The sequence below is a fragment of the Equus przewalskii genome, chromosome 22, assembly GCF_037783145.1.
Source record: "Equus przewalskii isolate Varuska chromosome 22, EquPr2, whole genome shotgun sequence".
In the NCBI taxonomy this organism is placed as follows: Eukaryota; Metazoa; Chordata; class Mammalia; order Perissodactyla; family Equidae; genus Equus; species Equus przewalskii.
In genome coordinates this window covers 14,664,501-14,683,119 of record NC_091852.1, presented here as the reverse complement: position 1 = coordinate 14,683,119, position 18,619 = coordinate 14,664,501, and the positions used below count along the sequence as shown (strand labels likewise).

Sequence of the window (18,619 nt, the reverse complement as noted above, 5' to 3'; positions counted from 1 at the left end):
CAGGGTTGGTAAACTGTGATCATGAAAGTCATCTATTTTTCTTTTTTATTCAGTTCTTTCACACCTTCTGGCTGTTTCTTTTGCATTCTTTCATTTCTGCTTGACTCAGGTTTGAGGACAGAATAAATTAAGGCCCAGAACTTTTATAATACATGGATTAAAAGGGGTCCACAGGAGCCTAATGTCCTAACACTAATTTATAAATAGGATCGTGTATGTGAAAGTGTTTTCTACAGCCTTACACAGAGTGTTCCCTTGCATAATAGCCTAGCAAGCTGCCTGATGTTCAATATTTAGTATAAATCCAAATGCAGATAAATCTCCCACTTCCTTTGAATCATGAGCATTTTAAGTAAGGCAGTTACCAAAGATATAATTACAAAAATCCGTGGCTTAGTCACACTCCAAATATTTTTTTTCTGATTCTTTAATTTATATTGAATTTTATCTAAGCTCATTAAGTTGACATTGGATCTTGTTTCCAAAGTTAACTGTAGCACATCTCATTGCTGCCATTCCCTCCAAGGAGCAAGAAAGTTCTCTCATTATTGATTTGGTCACAGCAGATGGGTTCCTTGTGTACCTTGTCTTTGGAAAGTGTGAAGTCATCAAGATAGCTAATGTCCGCTCTCAGAGACACAACAGGCTTAGCAGAAAGTATTTCTCCTGGCAGCTCTTGCTTCTGTTTCCTTTCTCAGGCCTGTGCGTGTGGGTAAAAAGCAAACTCAAATGAAAAAAAGTTTTCACTTTTGCGTCTGCCTCTTAACCTCATTGTAGTAGAGTGGGAAAGACGTGGCACTAGAATTTAGATCACAGAAATCGTATTTTCTTGCAGACACGCTGAGTAACAAGATCTGAGCTGCTCTTCTATATTAGGGCGTTGAGAAAAAAGAATGATTCCCACTGCCCCCCCATGAAAGTATCTTTACTGTTTTCATTGACTGGAAAAACAACACGTGCTCAGTGTAATGAATATAAACGATACATGTAAAGTAGAATGTGAGGGTTCCCAGTAATTGGTGCTATCATTCAAAGGGTCTGTGGGTTAATGTAAGCAGGATGGTACTTGGCGTACTGTTCCATAACCTGCTTTTTTCTCTGAATTTTTGCAGACTCTTTGCTACGTCAGTGTCTGTAGATCTGTCTACAGCATTCTTTTTTAATGACTCTATCGTGTGGATGGATCAGAGTTGACTTACATAGTCCTCTCTTAATGGACATTACATCATTTCCCATTTTCTGGTGTTCTAAACCTGCGTCATTCAATATGCTGGCCAGCCGCATGTGGCAGTTTCACTTAATTAAAATTAAATAATGTTTAAAAATCAGCTCCTCAGTCACACTGGCCACATTTCAAGTGCTCGGTAGCTACATATGACTAGTGCAGATGTAAAACTTTTCCGTCATTTCATAAAGTTATACTGGACACAGCTGTTCTGAACTACTGGTTTTCACACTTTTTTGGGTGCATGTTTCCGTTCCTCGATTCATCCATTCTTCATCCATTTAACGAATAATTAGTAAGTGCCTCCTATGTGCCAGGCATGGTGCTAGGTATTTGGGTATCTCATTTAAAAAACAAAAACTCCTGTCCTTACAACGCTTACATTCTATCAGCAAAAGGTTTTGAATACTCACTCCCAATAAATGTACATGTAGTTATAAGTTGTATGTGTCTATTATGCTGTCATATTGTAAAACATGTTAAAAATAGGAATGAAAAAGAATAAGATAAAAATGGAAATAATTTCTGAGGTGGTCTGCCTCCATCCCATCTTGGGGGCTACTGTTCTGAATGATGCTCTTACACTGCACGGTCATCTGGAAACATTCTTCCAATGCCGAAACTGAAGTGTTATCACATTTTGAATAGGTATTCATTTTATCTTGATGTAGCTTCTAACTCTATTTATTTCATAAAAAGAGCTTTTTTTTATTTTGCCATCTGTAGGCTTTTTCCGACACTGTTTGAATTTGTTCTCTTACATACATATCTATTTAGCAAGCATTTATTAAGTTCATACTGTATGTGCCAGGTAACTGCTGGGAAATTGAACAAGTTAGGATTTCCTGCTCTTAAATGAAATAGGGCAGCAAATCAGTGTTTCTGATATGCGGTGTTACAGAAACGCAGCACAGGAGTGTGTAAAGAAAGGTACTGTTTGGTAGAATGGAGAACAACTTTCATCTCTCATGAACACGACCTCCTCTTTGCTTAGTTACTGCATTCTTTTCTCTGTTTTGAGACTTAATGGAATATAGTCTTCTCCAAAAGGTACTATTTTTCTCCATGGTATTTCTTTTCTTTTGGAAAATATAAACTCCTAAACCATTGCTTTAAGAATATTACACCACTGTCAATTGTCACGTTAAGTCTCTCTTTCTATGAAGACACTCATCTTTCTATTTTTAACTTGTATCTTAGGTTTGGAAGGGCTCTGTATAGGACAGAAACTGAGTACAAATTAATATATAGCTCCTGTTGTTTGAGAGGAGAAAGCAAAATCATCCCACAGAGGTGTGTGTTTACTCATGCTTTCATTTAACAAATATTTAAAAAATACCTCCTATGCAGAAAAAGCACTTAATTCCAAGATAAATTTCCCACATGGGCTTTTAATTAGGGAATTTTTGAAGACTATAATGGATAGTACCACTTAGAGTATATTTAGAGATGAAAAAATTGATCACCTGTTGTTTTTTCTCTCTCTTTTAGGGCAGGTTAAAGTGTTCAGAGCGCTGTATACGTTTGAACCCAGAACTGTAAGTATTCAGTTTCTAACTTTAAAATTGGCATAGAGGGGGCTGGCCCCGTGGCCGAGTGGTTAAGTTCACGCGCTCTGCTGCAGGCAGCCCAGTGTTTCGTTGGTTCGAATCCTGGGCGCGGACATGGCACTGCTCATCAGACCACGCTGAGGCAGCGTCCCACATGCCACAACTAGAAGAACCCACAACGAAGAATATACAACTATGTACCAGGGGGGCTTTGGGGAGAAAAAGGAAATAATAAAATCTTAAAAAAAAAAAAAATTGGCATAGAAACCTGAGGTGATCTCATTTAGGTACTTCCTCTGGCCTAAATGGCCTGCCTTTTCTTTGGTAGACATAAATAATTCGTTAGAGTGGATGTTCGGTCACTTCCCACTGTGTTCTAGAGGTGTGAAAACTAAGCCACTTGGTTGATCTGCACGTCCTCCCTGTCTCATGGTCACGTAGTCATCTTGTGCTGCTTCTCCCCCATGTGGTGACACCATCTGCTTTAAAATCACCAAGTGACCTGCACGTGACCCCGTCTTAGTCATCTTCCTCTAAATCTCATGCTAACCTCCCCCGATCTCCCTTGACTCTCTATCTCAAACTACATTTTAATGGCACCTCTGGCAACTGCCCAGAGCAATTTTTTTATGTGTCTGCTGTATGAATTTTCCATTGTTATAGTTTCTGGTATCCATCCATAAATCCACCTATTATGTGCCAGACGTGGGTCCAGGTCTTAGTGATAATGCAGTGGCAACGGAAAGGATGCTCTTATGGAGCTCACATCCCAATGGGAAGGGACAGACAGCCAGTTGACAAATGAATGTCTGTCAGGGCCTGATAAGTGCTATGAAGAAAACCAAGGAGGGTAAGGGACAATGGGGTTATGGAGGGAGAGTGTTATTTTCAGTAGGGTATTCAGGGATGGCCTCTCTAAAAACGTGACATTTGAGCAAAGACCCGAAGGAAGTGAGGGAACAGTAAGTGCAAGGAGATCCTCAGTGGGTTCTAGAAACAGCAGGGAGGACAGTGGGGCTAGGAAGATTGTTGACAAGGGTGAGAGAGATAGGGGATGAGTTCTAAGGGCTGGGTCCTTTTGGGCCTTGTGGGTCTCGTTTGGATTTTGCTTAAGATGAGAAGCAGTTGGATGTTTTTGAGTATAAGAGTGATTAGATAGTTAAATTTTAGAAGAATCACTCTGAGGTGTGAAAAACCATCTAGGAGAGTAAGACTGGAAGAACGGTCTCCCCTAATGGGAGTCCGGACACTTAGGAGGCAGGTAAGAAGGAAACCAAGAAGGAACCCTGCTCTCATTGACTCTTTTACTCACTGGAGAGGAGAGCCTGCCCACTGTGGGCAGCCAGCTTGCTGCGGCTTCGTCTGGGTTTGTCCTGGACCCTGTTGTGCCCAGAGCAGTCACCACAGGACAAGTGGCACTGAATATTGATTCACTGCCATCAGGCTGGGTCCTGCCTTCAAGTCCCAAATCTGTCATTTACTCACTGTGCAAATATACTTAACCTCGTGGCCATCACTTCCCTCATTTGAAATGAGAACAATGTTAACTTTCCTGCAGTAGAAACTTGCTGTGAGCATGGAATGAGGTCACTAGTTAAGGCCTACCACGTGGTGAATGCCGCCAAATGGCAGCAACTAACATGGCTAATACAGAGTATGTGTGTGTTCAGATGAGTTCTCCCAAGACTTTGTAAACAAAATGTTTCTGGAACAGGTAAGGGATTTGGTGGGTGGAGATGATGCTGGGTCGGTGAGCCGAGGAGTCGAAAGAAAGATTTCTTAGACTCTTAAGATCTGGCAGTAGTGCTCTTTTATTTAGAGAATAGAATAGCATGGGGTCAGGACCCATGGGCAGTCAGAACTTCTGCTGCTGCCATGGGAACAGGACCCGTGGGCAGTCAGAGCTGCTGCGTGGGGACAGGACCCACGGGCAGTCAGAGATGCTGCTGACATGGGGAGCTGCTGCTGCTGCTGCTGGCATGGGGACAGGACCCATGGGCAGGTAGAGCTGCTGCTGGCATGTTGCTGTTGCTGCTGCAGCTTCTGCTGCAAAGTTGGGTGGAGAGTAAGGCTAAATTTAAGGCATAGGTATGTGAGTTATCTCTTTACAAGACAAAGGAATATGTAAAAAAGTTAAAATGGTGTCAGTGCCCATAGGGTCCGGCCAATTTTAGATAAGAATCAAACCCGATTGAGTAAATGGCAGAAGTCACCGCTTGAATATTATCCTCAGCTAAAGACAAAGGAGGATTTGGGGAGGCGGGGGGGAGTCAGTTACATGAGGTTGCCAGACAGTAAACAACTTAAGTTCTTGCCTCTGGCATTGATTAAGAGTTTCTAGAGATAAGGCCATCCCCCTTCTTCCTGGCACAGAGAGGGAGGCATGTTCACAGATACAGGTTTCCCTTAGAAATGTAAATGTTTCCCAACAAAGGGACAAGCAAATTCTACTCCTGGGAGCCTGCTTCTCATATGTAGTTTTAAAATTAACCAGCCTAAAAATCCTCATCAGAGATAAGTCTCATTTGTTTATTCTTCTCACCAAGAGGCTCCGGTGACATCTCTCCTGGGTCGGTGATGGTGGGGAATGGGCAGTGGGTTAGTCTGCTAGGGCTGCTGTAGCTAAGTACTGCAGACTGCATTGCTTAACCAACAAAAATTTACTTTCTCAGAATTCTGGAGGCTGGAAGTGTGAGATCAGGGTGTCAGCAGGGTTGGTTTCCTCTGAGGCCTCTCTCCTTAGCTTCTAGATGGCCGTCTTCTCCCCGTGTCCTCATGGTCTTCTGGACTTGTCTGTGTCCTAATCTCCTCTTCCTAAAAGGACACCAGTCAGATTGGATTAGGGCCCACTCTAATGACCTCATTTTAACTTAATTACCGCTTTAAAGAACCTATCTCCAAATACTGTCATTCTGAGATACTGAGGGTTAGGATGCAACATAGGAATTTTGGGGGAACACAAAAAGGTAAGGAAGTGTGAGGCCCAGACAGTGTCTTTGTTGTCTGCTCAGAGAGAGGGCTATCATTTCATGCCTCTGATTGTCCTAATCAGTTGTTTCCTAGGTTTTATGACCCTTGAGGTGATGGTAGTGGGAGAGGGGAGGCGGTCATCAGCTGCCCTCTGGGGCAGGTCTGTGAATAGACCATTCTCTGCCACCTCCCTCACTCTAGAATGGGACCTGCAGTTACTCAGTTTGAGACCTGAGGTGACTCCTCACTCTTTCTCCTCTCTCTCCCCAGTATCCTGTGGGTCATCACCTTTGTCCTTTCTCACTGGTCTCCTCCTCTTCCTTTGGTTCCGGTGACCTTTAACAAATGTTTTTGATTGGTTGATGTATTGATTACTTTAATCTACCTCCAGTTCTGCTCCAGATGGAGTCTCTCCACTGCTTTTTATCTTAGTTATTGTTGAATACACAGGAGAAAATAGGCATTTATTTGTTAGGTTTTTTGAGTATTCTGTATTTAACATGCTGTTGTATTTTGTATTTTTTTTAATATCCCTGGTCCCAAGGATCCTAGGCTGCAGAGCAGTGCTACTGATTCATCCTGTAGGTACTTGATGGTCTGTAATGACTGCCACACGCCCCACTGCCCCTCGACTCCACCTCTTTACACCTCCCCTCAGTCCACATGTTAAAAGGGAAGCGTCTGTCTGGACAGGTAGCCTTTAGCTCCCATGGGCCTTCCTGACTAGTTAAGTGCCCATGCTGTACCAGTTATTCAACATTTTGAATATCGTCCTAGAATTAGGTTAGTTTTACATTCTTCTTCTGAAGGAGAACTTCTGTTGGACAACGCTGGAAGCTCAGTCTGGTCTTGCTCCGCTGTGACCAGTAGCCATCTTTGGTGGGATAGATGTCCCCCGGTACATCCTAAACTGACCTGGCATTCTTAAGGTCATTGGACCAGGCAAGATAGAAGGGCTGAGCTGGACTCTTCGGGACCATTGCCAACGCGTGCAGTACCCCAGGGAGGCCTGGGTCCAGTTTTTAGCTACTATTCCACCCTCAGGAGATGGGGACAGCAATGCCCACCTCCAGTCTTGGTGTCCACTGAACAGATAGAACACTTGACGGCTTATGGCTCCTGGTTCTTCCTGCCAATCCATCTCTCCTCTTTCTTGCTTGAAGGCAAGGTAGTCCTGGCACCACCCAGCCCTGTTTGGTTCTTATTTCTCACCCAACCCCCAGTCCAGTAAAGTGTCATACAGAGACCTGGCTGGACTGGATAGACCAGTGTGAAGATATGCTGATGGAGAGAGAAGAGCATTTGCAGTGTGCTGGGGGTGTATTGATTTCTAAAGGGAAACTAGTGGGACCCTGCTCTATCATGTAATGTTTGCTGGGCTTTGCTAGGTCTATAGCGCTATGTGTGGAAGAGGGAGCCCTAGAATGGATTCCAAAAGCTGAAATAGGAGCACAGCCCTGCCGCTCATTCACTGTGTGGTTTGTAACAAGTTCTTCAACCTCTCTGAGCCTGGTTGTGAAACGGAGATTATACCCGTGACCCAGCCCTGCCTGACGGGCTGTGGTGAGGATCAAATGAGATAACTATGCTTTGCAAGTGTAAGGTGCTGCAGCTGGTTTTGTTGTACTGCATTATGTGGAGGTGGGGGAGTTGGAAATGACAGCTATTTTCCATGGCCACCACTTTTTAACCGTGTCATGACACCATGATGACCAATAATGGCTATGCATGACCCTTCTGAATGAGAGAAAGCATAGGTGGTGGTGAAGAGCAGGGACTCTAGAATCTGTCTGTCATGATTAAAGTCTGGGGTCTACCATGTACCTGCCCCAAGGCCTTGAACAAGTTTCTCATCTATAATGTGGCGATAAGAACAGCACCCACCCCGCAGTGTTGCTGGTGAGGGTTAAACTAGTTAATATTTGTGAATGTCCAGACCAGTGCCTGGCAGCTAATAACACTATAAAGTGTTAAATAAAAACATCAAAGGGGAATTTGATTTGTTTTTATTAATTTTGAGGGGTCCAGGTTGATAAATCTGAAAATGTCAGAAGTATCCCACAGTCTTTCTAAAATTTTTCATAAAATGTGTATTTGCCTAAACCAACAAAATTAATGCCTTGGGAATTATATGTTACCAAGAATATATGGAATGGGAGTGAGACTACACTTAAAGTTTGTACTCATTGCTGTAACGTCCCCGGGACCAACAATTTACTTGTTCTGATACCTTGTGGTTCTTCAAGGAGAGAGGGAAGGAGGAATGTGGTTAAAAACCAAAGAGCACTCTGGAAATAGAGAAGTGCTTCCTTGATTGTGTCACTATCTTCCCATTTCTGTTCCACGAATAGGATGCCAGGAATTTAGAAGTAAATCCTCACTGAATAATTTACACTGTGTCCTGCAAATGGTTTCTTAATGGAAAGTGTCAATATTTTAGGCAAAATCTATCTAAATTTTAAAAGCAGAAATTACCTTGTTGTCTGTACTGCCACCAATAGTCTGAAGAATTTGCTAGCACACCTGCTTGGCTAGGTTAGGAAAAACTGCCCCCAGTTTCTTTGGAAGAAGGTATTTTATGGGTAGTAGTATTGTGCGTCTGGGAGCTATTGATTGAAAAGAGAATAAACTATCCACTCTCCTTTCTCAGGATGAAAAAACAGTGAGACCTTTTTTCACCTGACTGAAATCGACCGCCTGTTGTTGTTGCCTTAGTTGAAAAACAAGTCTGACCTAATAGGTCGCTTGTGGCAGACGCCACCACTGAACGGCAGCCATTAATTTTAAAAACCGAAACAGCACTGAGAAGTATCGAAATGACTGTACTTAGTGATATTTTCCTGATGATGCACTTTACCAAACCACGAAGGACGTGGATTACTTAAAAGATGTTAAGAGTTTAAACTGTTCTTGGCTCTATGGCCTTTTTTTAAATTGAGGTGAAATTCACATAACATAAAATTAACCATTTTAAAGTGAACGATTCAATGGCTTTTAATACAGTCACAATGTTGTGCAGCCGCCACCTCTGTCTAGTCCAAAACATTTTTATCACCCCAAAAGAAAACCCTGTATCCGCTAAGCACTTACTTCCCATTCTTCCAGGCTTTATTCCCCTTTTTATGAGAAAGGCTAATCATAGGAATTGTGTCTGTGTGCTGTGTCATCTTAAGTTACTTGTTCGATTCTTTTTCAAAAGTGCTTTTTTGTTTCAAGGGTGAATGAGCTTATTAAACGTGGAAATTTAGGCAGACTTGACTTTTGTGATTTTAGAAGGAGGCCATATCTGTAGGGAGAGATGAATCTTTAACTTTGATGAAAGCACTGATTGAGAGGATTCATTGTTAGACGTAAGTGGGCAAGGTTAGCTCATGGACAGGTACAGGGCAAGAAGGGCCTGGGATGGTTCCAAGACCGGAAGGATCTCTTCAAGGCATTGAACTCTTTCAAAACTGCAAAAAACTCAGAGTCACTCCAGAAAAATGCTAAGTTTTCACATATATTCTGTTTTCCTTACTTCTTTATATCCTACTTCATTCTCCCCTCCCATCCCTTACTGTCATCTAAAGGAGAGATAGTCAATGGTGTTAAAATTGCCAGTAAAGGCCAACCGCACTGTTATGGGGATGGCCACTGCGTCTGGCTGGGATGCTACGGTGGTAAGTGAGCTCTTTTCCGGCCTCTCTCAGGGTGATCCAGTTTGCAGCAGAGAAATGCTACAGGAAATAGTTTGTTTCCTGAGTCACTTTCAATATCTGTCATATATTGGTGGTAATATCGATGATAGAGCATTAGAACATTTTAGAGAAAGATTAGAGAAAATCTTAGAGGGCTTTACTTTTTTTCTCCTTAATGCCTGTTTCAAATAATATTAAAGTGTGTCATTGAGTCTACATAGTTTCAACTAATTTTGCATAGCTTTTGCTGTGTGTAAGGCCAGTCTCTGTAAATCCAAGTTTAAATGCAACAAATGCTTCAGTAAGTTGCCTTTTAAAGGGACTCAGCCATTTTTTGGTATCGTTAATCATCATTTGCTAACTTTTATATCTGAATTCATGATATATCTAAATATCCATGTTTTGTGGTTGTTTAAAGCATGATAGAGCTAATATAGTCCTCATTTATATTTGGGGGAAATAGTAGTAATAATAATATAGTTCATCTTGAAATTAAATAAATTACTAGTGCAGAGTCATATTTATTGCCCTAGTCTGCAACTGAGAGAGGAGATAGATAAATGGAAAAATGAATGGATAAAATAATTTGTTTCTCTAGCATAGTTTTTATTTGTATGGAACGGTGTCCAGTAACAACAGTAGCAACATAAACATTTCTCAATATCTGAAACTCACTCTCAATAGACATCATCATATTTATTCATAAAGTTATGCTGGTAAGTGTTATCTTCTGATGGGAAAAAGAAGACGCTTAATTAAAGTGCCTAGCTGTATTCAGAGAGTTTGTAGTACGTTTGCCTGGTACAGGCCAGAGCAGGTGTTGACTCTGCAACCCCTTAGAGCTGCTTATGGTCGAGATTGTCGAGTTACTGCTTCACATCTTCCACCTCTTCAGCCGTATTCGTGGTTGAATTATGTATTAACTCTGCTCGTATATGAAATATTCCTTCTCTCTGAACTTGAAGAGATGGGATAATGGTTTTCTCAAGATAAGCAGATAGCAGATGTTGATATGAAGGTGTTCAAGGATTGAAACCTAATCATTTAGGACAGAGCACCAAGCTTTTAGTTATTTTTCATGGTTTTAATTCTAGACATTTATCTTTTGTGAAAAATATGTATCACCTTTTAGAACTCTACAAGGAAGAAACTTTATTAATGTTCTGTTTCCATATAGAAATGTCCTGCTTTCACTGTGGAAGAATATCAGGGATGTGTGTTGTGGCGGGGGGTGGGGGGGTGGTGCTGAATCCTTATTTGTTACATGTGTAGTTCTTTGAAGTTCATCATGGGGAAAATTCAGCTTCCTACACATGTATTAATTTGTTAATAATGTTTTGTTATATGGTTTATATGCTGATTTAAGTATATAAAAACCACATTGTCTATAAGGATACACTACGATTTGGAGTCTATATAATTGTTATCATAATCACTGTATTCTAAATCAAAAAATCACATGGAGTCAAACTTGTAAATATCTTTTTCTTTTAGCCAGATGAGTTGTACTTTGAGGAAGGCGATATTATCTACATTACTGACATGGTAAGTCCAGCTAATATTTTGTAATACCATGTATGAACTAAAGATATATAATATGACTATTTTGTATAGCCATAATATTGTACATCATTTAAAAATGTATCTATATAGAAATACATATGCCCAAGTCTATTCATTTTAGCACAGTTTGTAATAGCATAAGATTAGAAATAGCCCTTATGTCCCTCGGTAGGAAAATATTTGAATAAACTTTGGTATGTCTGTAAATGGAGTATTATACAGCTATAAAAAGGAATGAGGAATATCTCTATATACTATTATAGGATAATTTAAGTGAAAAAAACAGGGTGAAAAAATATGGATAGTATGCCTTCATTTATCTAAGGAAGGGTGAAAGGACACACATATACCTATTTTCCTCAATTTAAAATAAAAAGTCAAAGGAATAGTCATAAAATAAAATTTAAATACAGTTTCTTCTATGTGGGGGAAGGGAAATAGAGTAGAGGAAACATAGATGGGAGATAGACTTTCAAAAAATTATACCTTGTTATGGAGATCAGACTTTGGAATCGTGTAACTTTTGCATAGTTATAAAATTAAGTTAGATGGTAAAAATCACTTCCTGAAAATTAAAAGCAGAATGAATCAAATGAATTTAATTATACCCCAGGTAATTGGCATAACCACACAGAGAGGAACTATTCTAAGGGATTTTAAGATTTTAAGAGCCCAACTACAAATATCTGGTAGAATATATATGAAGGACAAAAAGAACTGCCAAAAAAGATTGTAAACTGTTTTTAATCATAATCTTGTTGGAGAAGTGATGGTATTGCTCTTCCGAGATCTTTGCATGTGTATTATGGTTTAGAGCAAATGAATCATTAGGTCAATGATGTTGAAAACTGGGATTTTCAGCCTGCAAGAAAGCATATACAGATGTAAGATCAATGAGGTTAAATAAAAACCCTGTAGCTCTGCATTTGAATTGGAAGTATGTTATATATTTTCTAAAATAAAACAAAACAAAAATACTTGCTGCTCTGTCCTTAGAAAAGGCCTAAACAAAATGACCAACTCAATAATAATATGTTATTTCCCATTAAAAGGAACAAGGCTCCTTTGAGAAATGTGCAGTACCAGGTTAGGGAGAGCAAAGGTACGAGATAATCTCAGAACATTTTGTTATTTAGAAAGCAGGGAAACTACCAAAGATTGCTAGAGTCGTGTTGGAAAGACACAGGATCTAAGTGAAAGAGGCTGCCACTAGCCAAAGATAGGACAGTTTGAGCAGTCGGGGCAGCAGTTCTCAAGGATTGACACATTTCCTGTGATTAAATTCACGAGTTCCTAATGATACTGCAAAACAAACAAACATCATTGGTCACCCTGAGAGAATGCGAGGGAACCAAATTTTTATTCTGAGAACTGTTTAAGGAAAAGAATCAACATTGATTCTGCCTTTTCCGTATGAACTTCATCTCTGGGTAACCTGAGAGTTGATGAGGGAAATTTTCTCTTTAAAGAGATATTCTAGGTATTTAAATGAAGAAGGAGTGATAGAATTAGAATGTTACCCGTTTTGCAATGCCTGTGAAATAATGGATCCTGATAATGCTTGTCACTGGCTACTAACATTACAAAAAGAAAGATCGCCAGACATTGTGGGTCTCCTGATGGAAGAAATCAATACTACCTATGAAATAGTCTTGCCAAAATTGAATCTGAATCTAATTACCCCCTAGAACTAATGACCAATTTATAGGCAATATGGGGAACCAGAGGAACACATTAAATGATAACACAGTGATGAAACAGGCAAAATCCACACTGTTTGAAACTCTACAAAACAAACTGGTTTCTTTAACAAGTGTATTGTGAAAGAGTAGGGGAAAAAAAAATGGAGGAGGAACCGTAGACTAAAAGAGACTTAAAAGGCAAATCAATCAATCATATTGCATGACCTTTATTTAGATCTCAAATTATGGGCCAACTGGAAAATTGGAGTATTGATCTATATATTTGATGATATTAAGGAATTATTGTTAAGAATTTTTTTAAGCTGTGATAGAGGTATTATAATTATGTCTTTGAAAGAATCTTTATCTTTCAGAGATACATACTGCAATATTTACAGATGTGAAATAATATGATGTCTAGAATTTATTTCAAAATAATGCACAGGGGAAGGAAGTTGTGGATGAGGGTATATGTGCAACAGTATTGGCCATGAGTAAATAATTCATGCATTTGGGAAATAGGTAGATGTAGGTTCATTATACTGTTCTTTGTGTAAGTTTGAATTTTTTAATAATAAAAAGTTACCCAAAAATGAAGGTGAGATAGTTCTTTAGAACCCCACCCCCCATTTCCCTCCTCCCAAAATCTTGAAGCTAAGAGAAATTAGACTCTGGACAAAGAAATCCTATAGAGAGTCTAAACTGGGTGTAATTTTTTTCTTGTTTTTCGTAAGATCTCTGTTTGATTTGTTTAATTGTTGAGGCTCTGTGATGAAGTATATTTGATGTGTTACAGGCAGATGTGACTATTTGTAATTTGGTGATAAGGGGAATGGACATCTATAGGTGAGGATGCTTGACCATTGTGACCAGGCCCAATGGACATTTTGTAGGGCAGGTACATTCCAGGAACCTCATGGTTTTAAAAGTGACTGAATGTAAATTGATTTGCTACCACTTAATTTAACTCTTCTTTCACCAGAGTGATACCAATTGGTGGAAAGGCACTTCCAAAGGCAGGACTGGACTGATCCCAAGCAACTATGGTAAGCTTGGCCATGGTGGCTTTACTTTGTCTGTCCTTTGTGCACTGTTGGTTATCTGGTTCCTGAGGCCTTTCTGCTTGCTGCTGTGGCTGAGAAATCAGTGGAGTTATGGCCAGTCTATGACATTTTCTGCTCCATGAGCCTCCCGTTAGTAAAATGGTCATGGACATCGGTGGGGCTTGAGCTTGACTTCTTGGCTTAAGAAAACACGTTGTAGCATTCTTGAAAGAACCCACGATTTCCAAGGAAAGGCTTATGGTTTTACTTGATTCAACTCTTAGGAACATTTTTCTGTCTTTTTTTTTCTTTTCCTGTTAAACCAAATTTCACCCATGGTGTCTTAAACTAACCTTTCTTTTGTGATGAAGTAATCCTGCCTTGTTAATTCACGTTTGGGGCAGTGATGTTCTTCAAGTGTGTATTGGGGCAGTTTGGGGAGCTTGAGCAGTGAGATGTGGCCCCTGCCGTGAAGCTGCTTCTGGTTGAAAGGTGGACAAAATAGACTCACTTAGAAATCAAATCAGCAGAGTAAAGTTAAAAAGAGCACAGGATTGGTAAACAAAGATCTTGGGTTTTAATCCGTTTTCTTCTACTTCTCGTAACAAGAGACGTTAGTGAAGGCACCTAACTGCTCCCCCGGGACTATTTCCCCATCTGCATATTGAGAGGGTTTGATTTAAATCACTTCTGAGGTTCCTTTCAACTTTAGAGTTAGATGAGACCTTCGACCAATAGGCTGGCATCAGGCACAGTTCCAAGCACGGAAGGGGAACTTAGAAAATTTCAAGGAAGACACTGCAAAATTCCCAGGCGGGGATGGAGGTGGAGGGAGGGGAGCCAGGGCTGAGGCCTGGGCCCCAACACAGGGGCCTCACTTGGCCCTGGTCTTGGGGTGATACCCTTTGCAGCTGAAAAAGACTTTAAACATTTCTACACTCCTCTAACCTTTGAAATCCCTCATGTACCTCAACCGTGCATGCCATTTCCAGCCATTCATAGAGACTGAGGGCAGAAAGTCCTCCTCTGTTGCTTTGGCTCCTACGTAGCCAAGGGAGTGTCCTGTTACAGCCCTTTGTGGCGGGCAGGGGTGGGCCTGAAGTCGAATTTGAACAGCAGTCTTCTGCTGGTCCCTCCTACTGATTCTAGGACAACAGCGAGCACACCTTTAGAGGCCCGTAGGTTTGCTGATTGCCCTTTCTGAAGACAGGAAGCAGACTGTTCCCACCCAGGCACACACACAAGGGAAACAGAGTAATTTTCAGCCATCTTCAAATTGAAGTAGGGTGTTTTACAGAAAGTAAAAATGAACATCAAATACTTTCTCTTGCATTTTTGTGACGAAGTTCGTTTCTTAAGTACTTGAGTAAACTGCTGTGCAGGTCCTGGATCTGTTTGGTTTTGTTTGTACTTCTAGTTAATTGCTGTGCTTGTTTTTGTTTATACTTCCAGTTAATTACAGTGTTATTGCCTTGTTGCTAAGGTTTCATCTAACACATAATTCAGCTTCATTTAAAGCAGAAAACATCAGTTTGATTTTCCGCTATTTTTTATCTACTTTAAGTAAGGGAAGCTGTATGGTGGAAGGCCCAGGCGCCCCGGAAGCTGGGGGACTGTGATGAGGGAGTGGCTTCAGTGTGTCATTTGGGTGGCACTCTCAACATTGAGTTTGCACTTTTTCTTTTCAATCTAGTGGCTGAGCAGGCGGAATCCATTGACAATCCATTGCATGAAGCTGCAAAAAGAGGTAGGTGTGATTCTTTTTGATTGAGTAAAATGCTCAGATTTTAATTTTATAGTTTGATGACTGTTGGCAAATGTATACACCCATGTAACAGACACCTAGATCGAGATCTAGAACATCTCTGTCATCCCAGAGAGTTCCCTTCCTAGTTAAATTTCTGCCTGCCCCAGAAGCAGTCTCTCTTCTCTCTTCTATCATCCTAGTGTAATTTTAATTTTAATTTTAAAATTTCAGTCAACAAATAGTTTTCAGTGCTTTACCTACCTGTGCTTGGTGGCGAGTAGAAAGGCATGGTCTGTGACTCCCAGAGCTTAAAATCTGGTAGGGGAGAGAGGTGTGTAACAGCTCATTATAAGATGATGTGATGAGTACAGCAGTTGAAGTGTTCAGGTTAAACAGGCTGTAGAGGCCAGAATGAATAACTGGAGGTCAGGATGGCAGAGGCTGCTTGGGGGCACAGCATTTGGAAGAGTGTTAGTGCAGTGCAGGTGTGTGTGTGGTAGGGTGGGGCGGGTGAGGGAGGGTGCATCCGGGATGGGGCTTGTACCTGGGGCTTTATCCTGTAGATCAGTGCTTCTCTTCTGGGGGTCATTCCTCTCTCCAAACCCTGGTACTTTTGGCAATATCTGGAGACGTTTTGACTGTCATGACTTGGAGGATGCTACTGGCACCTTTTGGGTAGAGAGGCTGGGCGTTGCTAAACATCCTACAGGACAGCTCCCACTGCAAAGAATTCTCCAATCCCAAACATCAGTAGGGCCACTGTCAATTGCCATAGATAATAGGGAGTTTTTGTAAATCCTTACTTTCATTCTGTTTTAGATATTTTTGAAATCTGAGCGTGCAAAAGGAACTCGTTGGTTTAGGATGGTGCGTGACTAGAACTACTAAACTGACATTTAAAAAATTCTTCTTAAATTAGATAAATACTTAGCATATAAGGGCAGCAGCTTTGAGTAGGTTATTTAGTGTATCTTTTCTTGTAAGAACTAAAAATGCATTTTAAATATGAATATGAGTAGTGTCTGCTTATTCTTGGGTTTGTTTTTTCCCCAAGTTCTAGAATTTGAAAAAGAAAAAGAAGTATATAAATTTTTTGCAGAGTAAAAATACCCTAAGTAGATCCATTTAGGCAACTCTTCCCATTAACCTACCATTAAAAATTGATGTTAATGCTTTCCATTAATAAACTGGAAGGCAACGTGTACCATAATAAATGCATTACTGGGTAGGTCTTCATTTCAGATTTGCTGATTAATCCATTGCAAATGGGAATTTATGCAGGATGAAATTGATTAAATAAAGCAAAACAAAAAAATAAGAGACTTTTTCTTGTGTTTTTATAAACATAAAATTTTTTCAGGCAACTTGAGCTGGTTGAGAGAGTGTTTGGACAACCGAGTCGGTGTTAACGGCTTGGACAAAGCTGGAAGCACCGCGTTGTACTGGGCTTGTCACGGGGGTCACAAAGGTATTCCATTTTCTTTATTATCATAAATGTGTGTGCGGCTGAAAATGTGCTTCACCCAGGGGAGCTAGAATTACGAAAAAGAAAAAGTTGATTATTTTTTTCAAATCCATTAGAACATCATCCAAAAGCCTTGTTCCTGGAAGCTCTGTAAACCAGTGGGTAGAATTTGGTCGGTCAGCCTCACTGCGCCGACCTCTCTCTTTTGAAAGACTGGAAACTTCCTTTCCTCTCTCAGGCTTGGAATGGTTACAGGAAAACAACAGTAATATAAAAACAAACCCCACTATCTAATCTTACAGAAGAAAGGGGCAGAATTGACTCAGCTTACCTGTTCCCAAGATACGTTTTTATGACTTACATTTTAAGTTTAGTGCAAACTGTTAGATTCAGGAGAAAGACAGCATTTGCTTGAGTTAGTGATTCGGTTGATGTCTTTCTCTGTTATAATCAATAATAATGACAAATGGAATTTCTAGATGTATTTCAGCCTTGCCAAAAACCTACCACACCCACTCTTTTTTTTACCTCTCTCTACAACACACCCCAAAAATAAACCCAACGACAATGAGAAACAAAGAACCCAACAAATTAAATGGCAAAGCCAAAGGAAAATTATGGCTGTCTCCCAAAAGAACCCTATCTGATTTTAGCTAATAAACACAAATTTAATTATATGAATATTAAATATAATAGCAAATGTAAAAATATTCTTATAGATGTCATGTGAAAATGCAAAAGCCAAATTACTTGAAAAATATTTTTCCCCTAAATAATTCTACCTTTTAGAATCTTAAGTCTTCTGTTTACATAAATATTGAAAAATTTGTTATAATGATTTTCTTAAAGACTCTTCTAAAGAATCCTCCTTTTAAAAATTATTTTAATAAATAATATAGTAATAATAAATAATAAATAAATAATAAATAAAAGACTATGTCTAGTCTTTTCAGGCTTTTACGTTTCATTCTTAAAAAATATCTTTTCTATTTGCATTTCAGATATAGTGGAAATGCTATTTGCTCAACCAAACATTGAACTGAACCAACAGGTGAGCTTGCGTACGTGGAAGTCAGTTAACACACCTGCTGTGTTCTCTTTGTGCAGTTTATGGGCATGTAAAATCCTATCTCAGTATCTTTCACTGACCTTTTCCCATTTATTATCTTTCATAAAACTTTTAATCAAAATCCTACAAGCACATAGTTAAACTAAAGTTTAAATTGTGTAAAGCCCCAAATGCCTATGAACTCCTCTTGATATATCACTTTCAGCTCTGAGCTCTTCTCTTTCTTCTTACCTTCATGTTCCTAAGGATTATATTTATGGAGCTATCTCAAAATTCATTGCTTCATGTGTATTTTGGCATCCTGTCTGGTAGGTGAAGATTTAAGCTTCTCACCTGCCCCACTCTCCTCTTCCAGGACCGAGCCTTTCCTCCTCTGGTCCTCCCAATGTATCATGTCATAGTTGTTGGTTATCTTACTATATGATGCTTACAGTACTAGGGCAATTTAAATATAGTTCACTGCTTGTATAACTTTTTGGTTTCTGTACTTACTGACTTTTATTTAGCTTTTGTGTGTGTGTGTCTGACTAAGACTTCTACACTGTTTTATACTCTCTTGATAGACTTTTCCAGAATGTATAAGATAATCAACTGCTTTCTTTTTTCTCCCTGGAATGATCCTTCCTGA

General features: G+C 39.9%; 1 protein-coding gene across 1 annotated transcript in view; it reads left to right on the top strand.

Annotated features, from left to right (window-relative positions):
* OSTF1 (osteoclast stimulating factor 1) overlaps positions 1-18,619 on the top strand; it is a 51,649-nt gene that overhangs the window by 21,567 nt on the left and 11,463 nt on the right. Inside the window, exons 2-7 of the mRNA XM_008531060.2 lie at positions 2,717-2,763; positions 10,917-10,967; positions 13,650-13,713; positions 15,404-15,457; positions 16,818-16,925; positions 17,924-17,973. Coding sequence (XP_008529282.1) covers positions 2,717-2,763; positions 10,917-10,967; positions 13,650-13,713; positions 15,404-15,457; positions 16,818-16,925; positions 17,924-17,973 — 374 coding nt within the window. The remainder of the gene's footprint in view (positions 1-2,716; positions 2,764-10,916; positions 10,968-13,649; positions 13,714-15,403; positions 15,458-16,817; positions 16,926-17,923; positions 17,974-18,619) is intronic.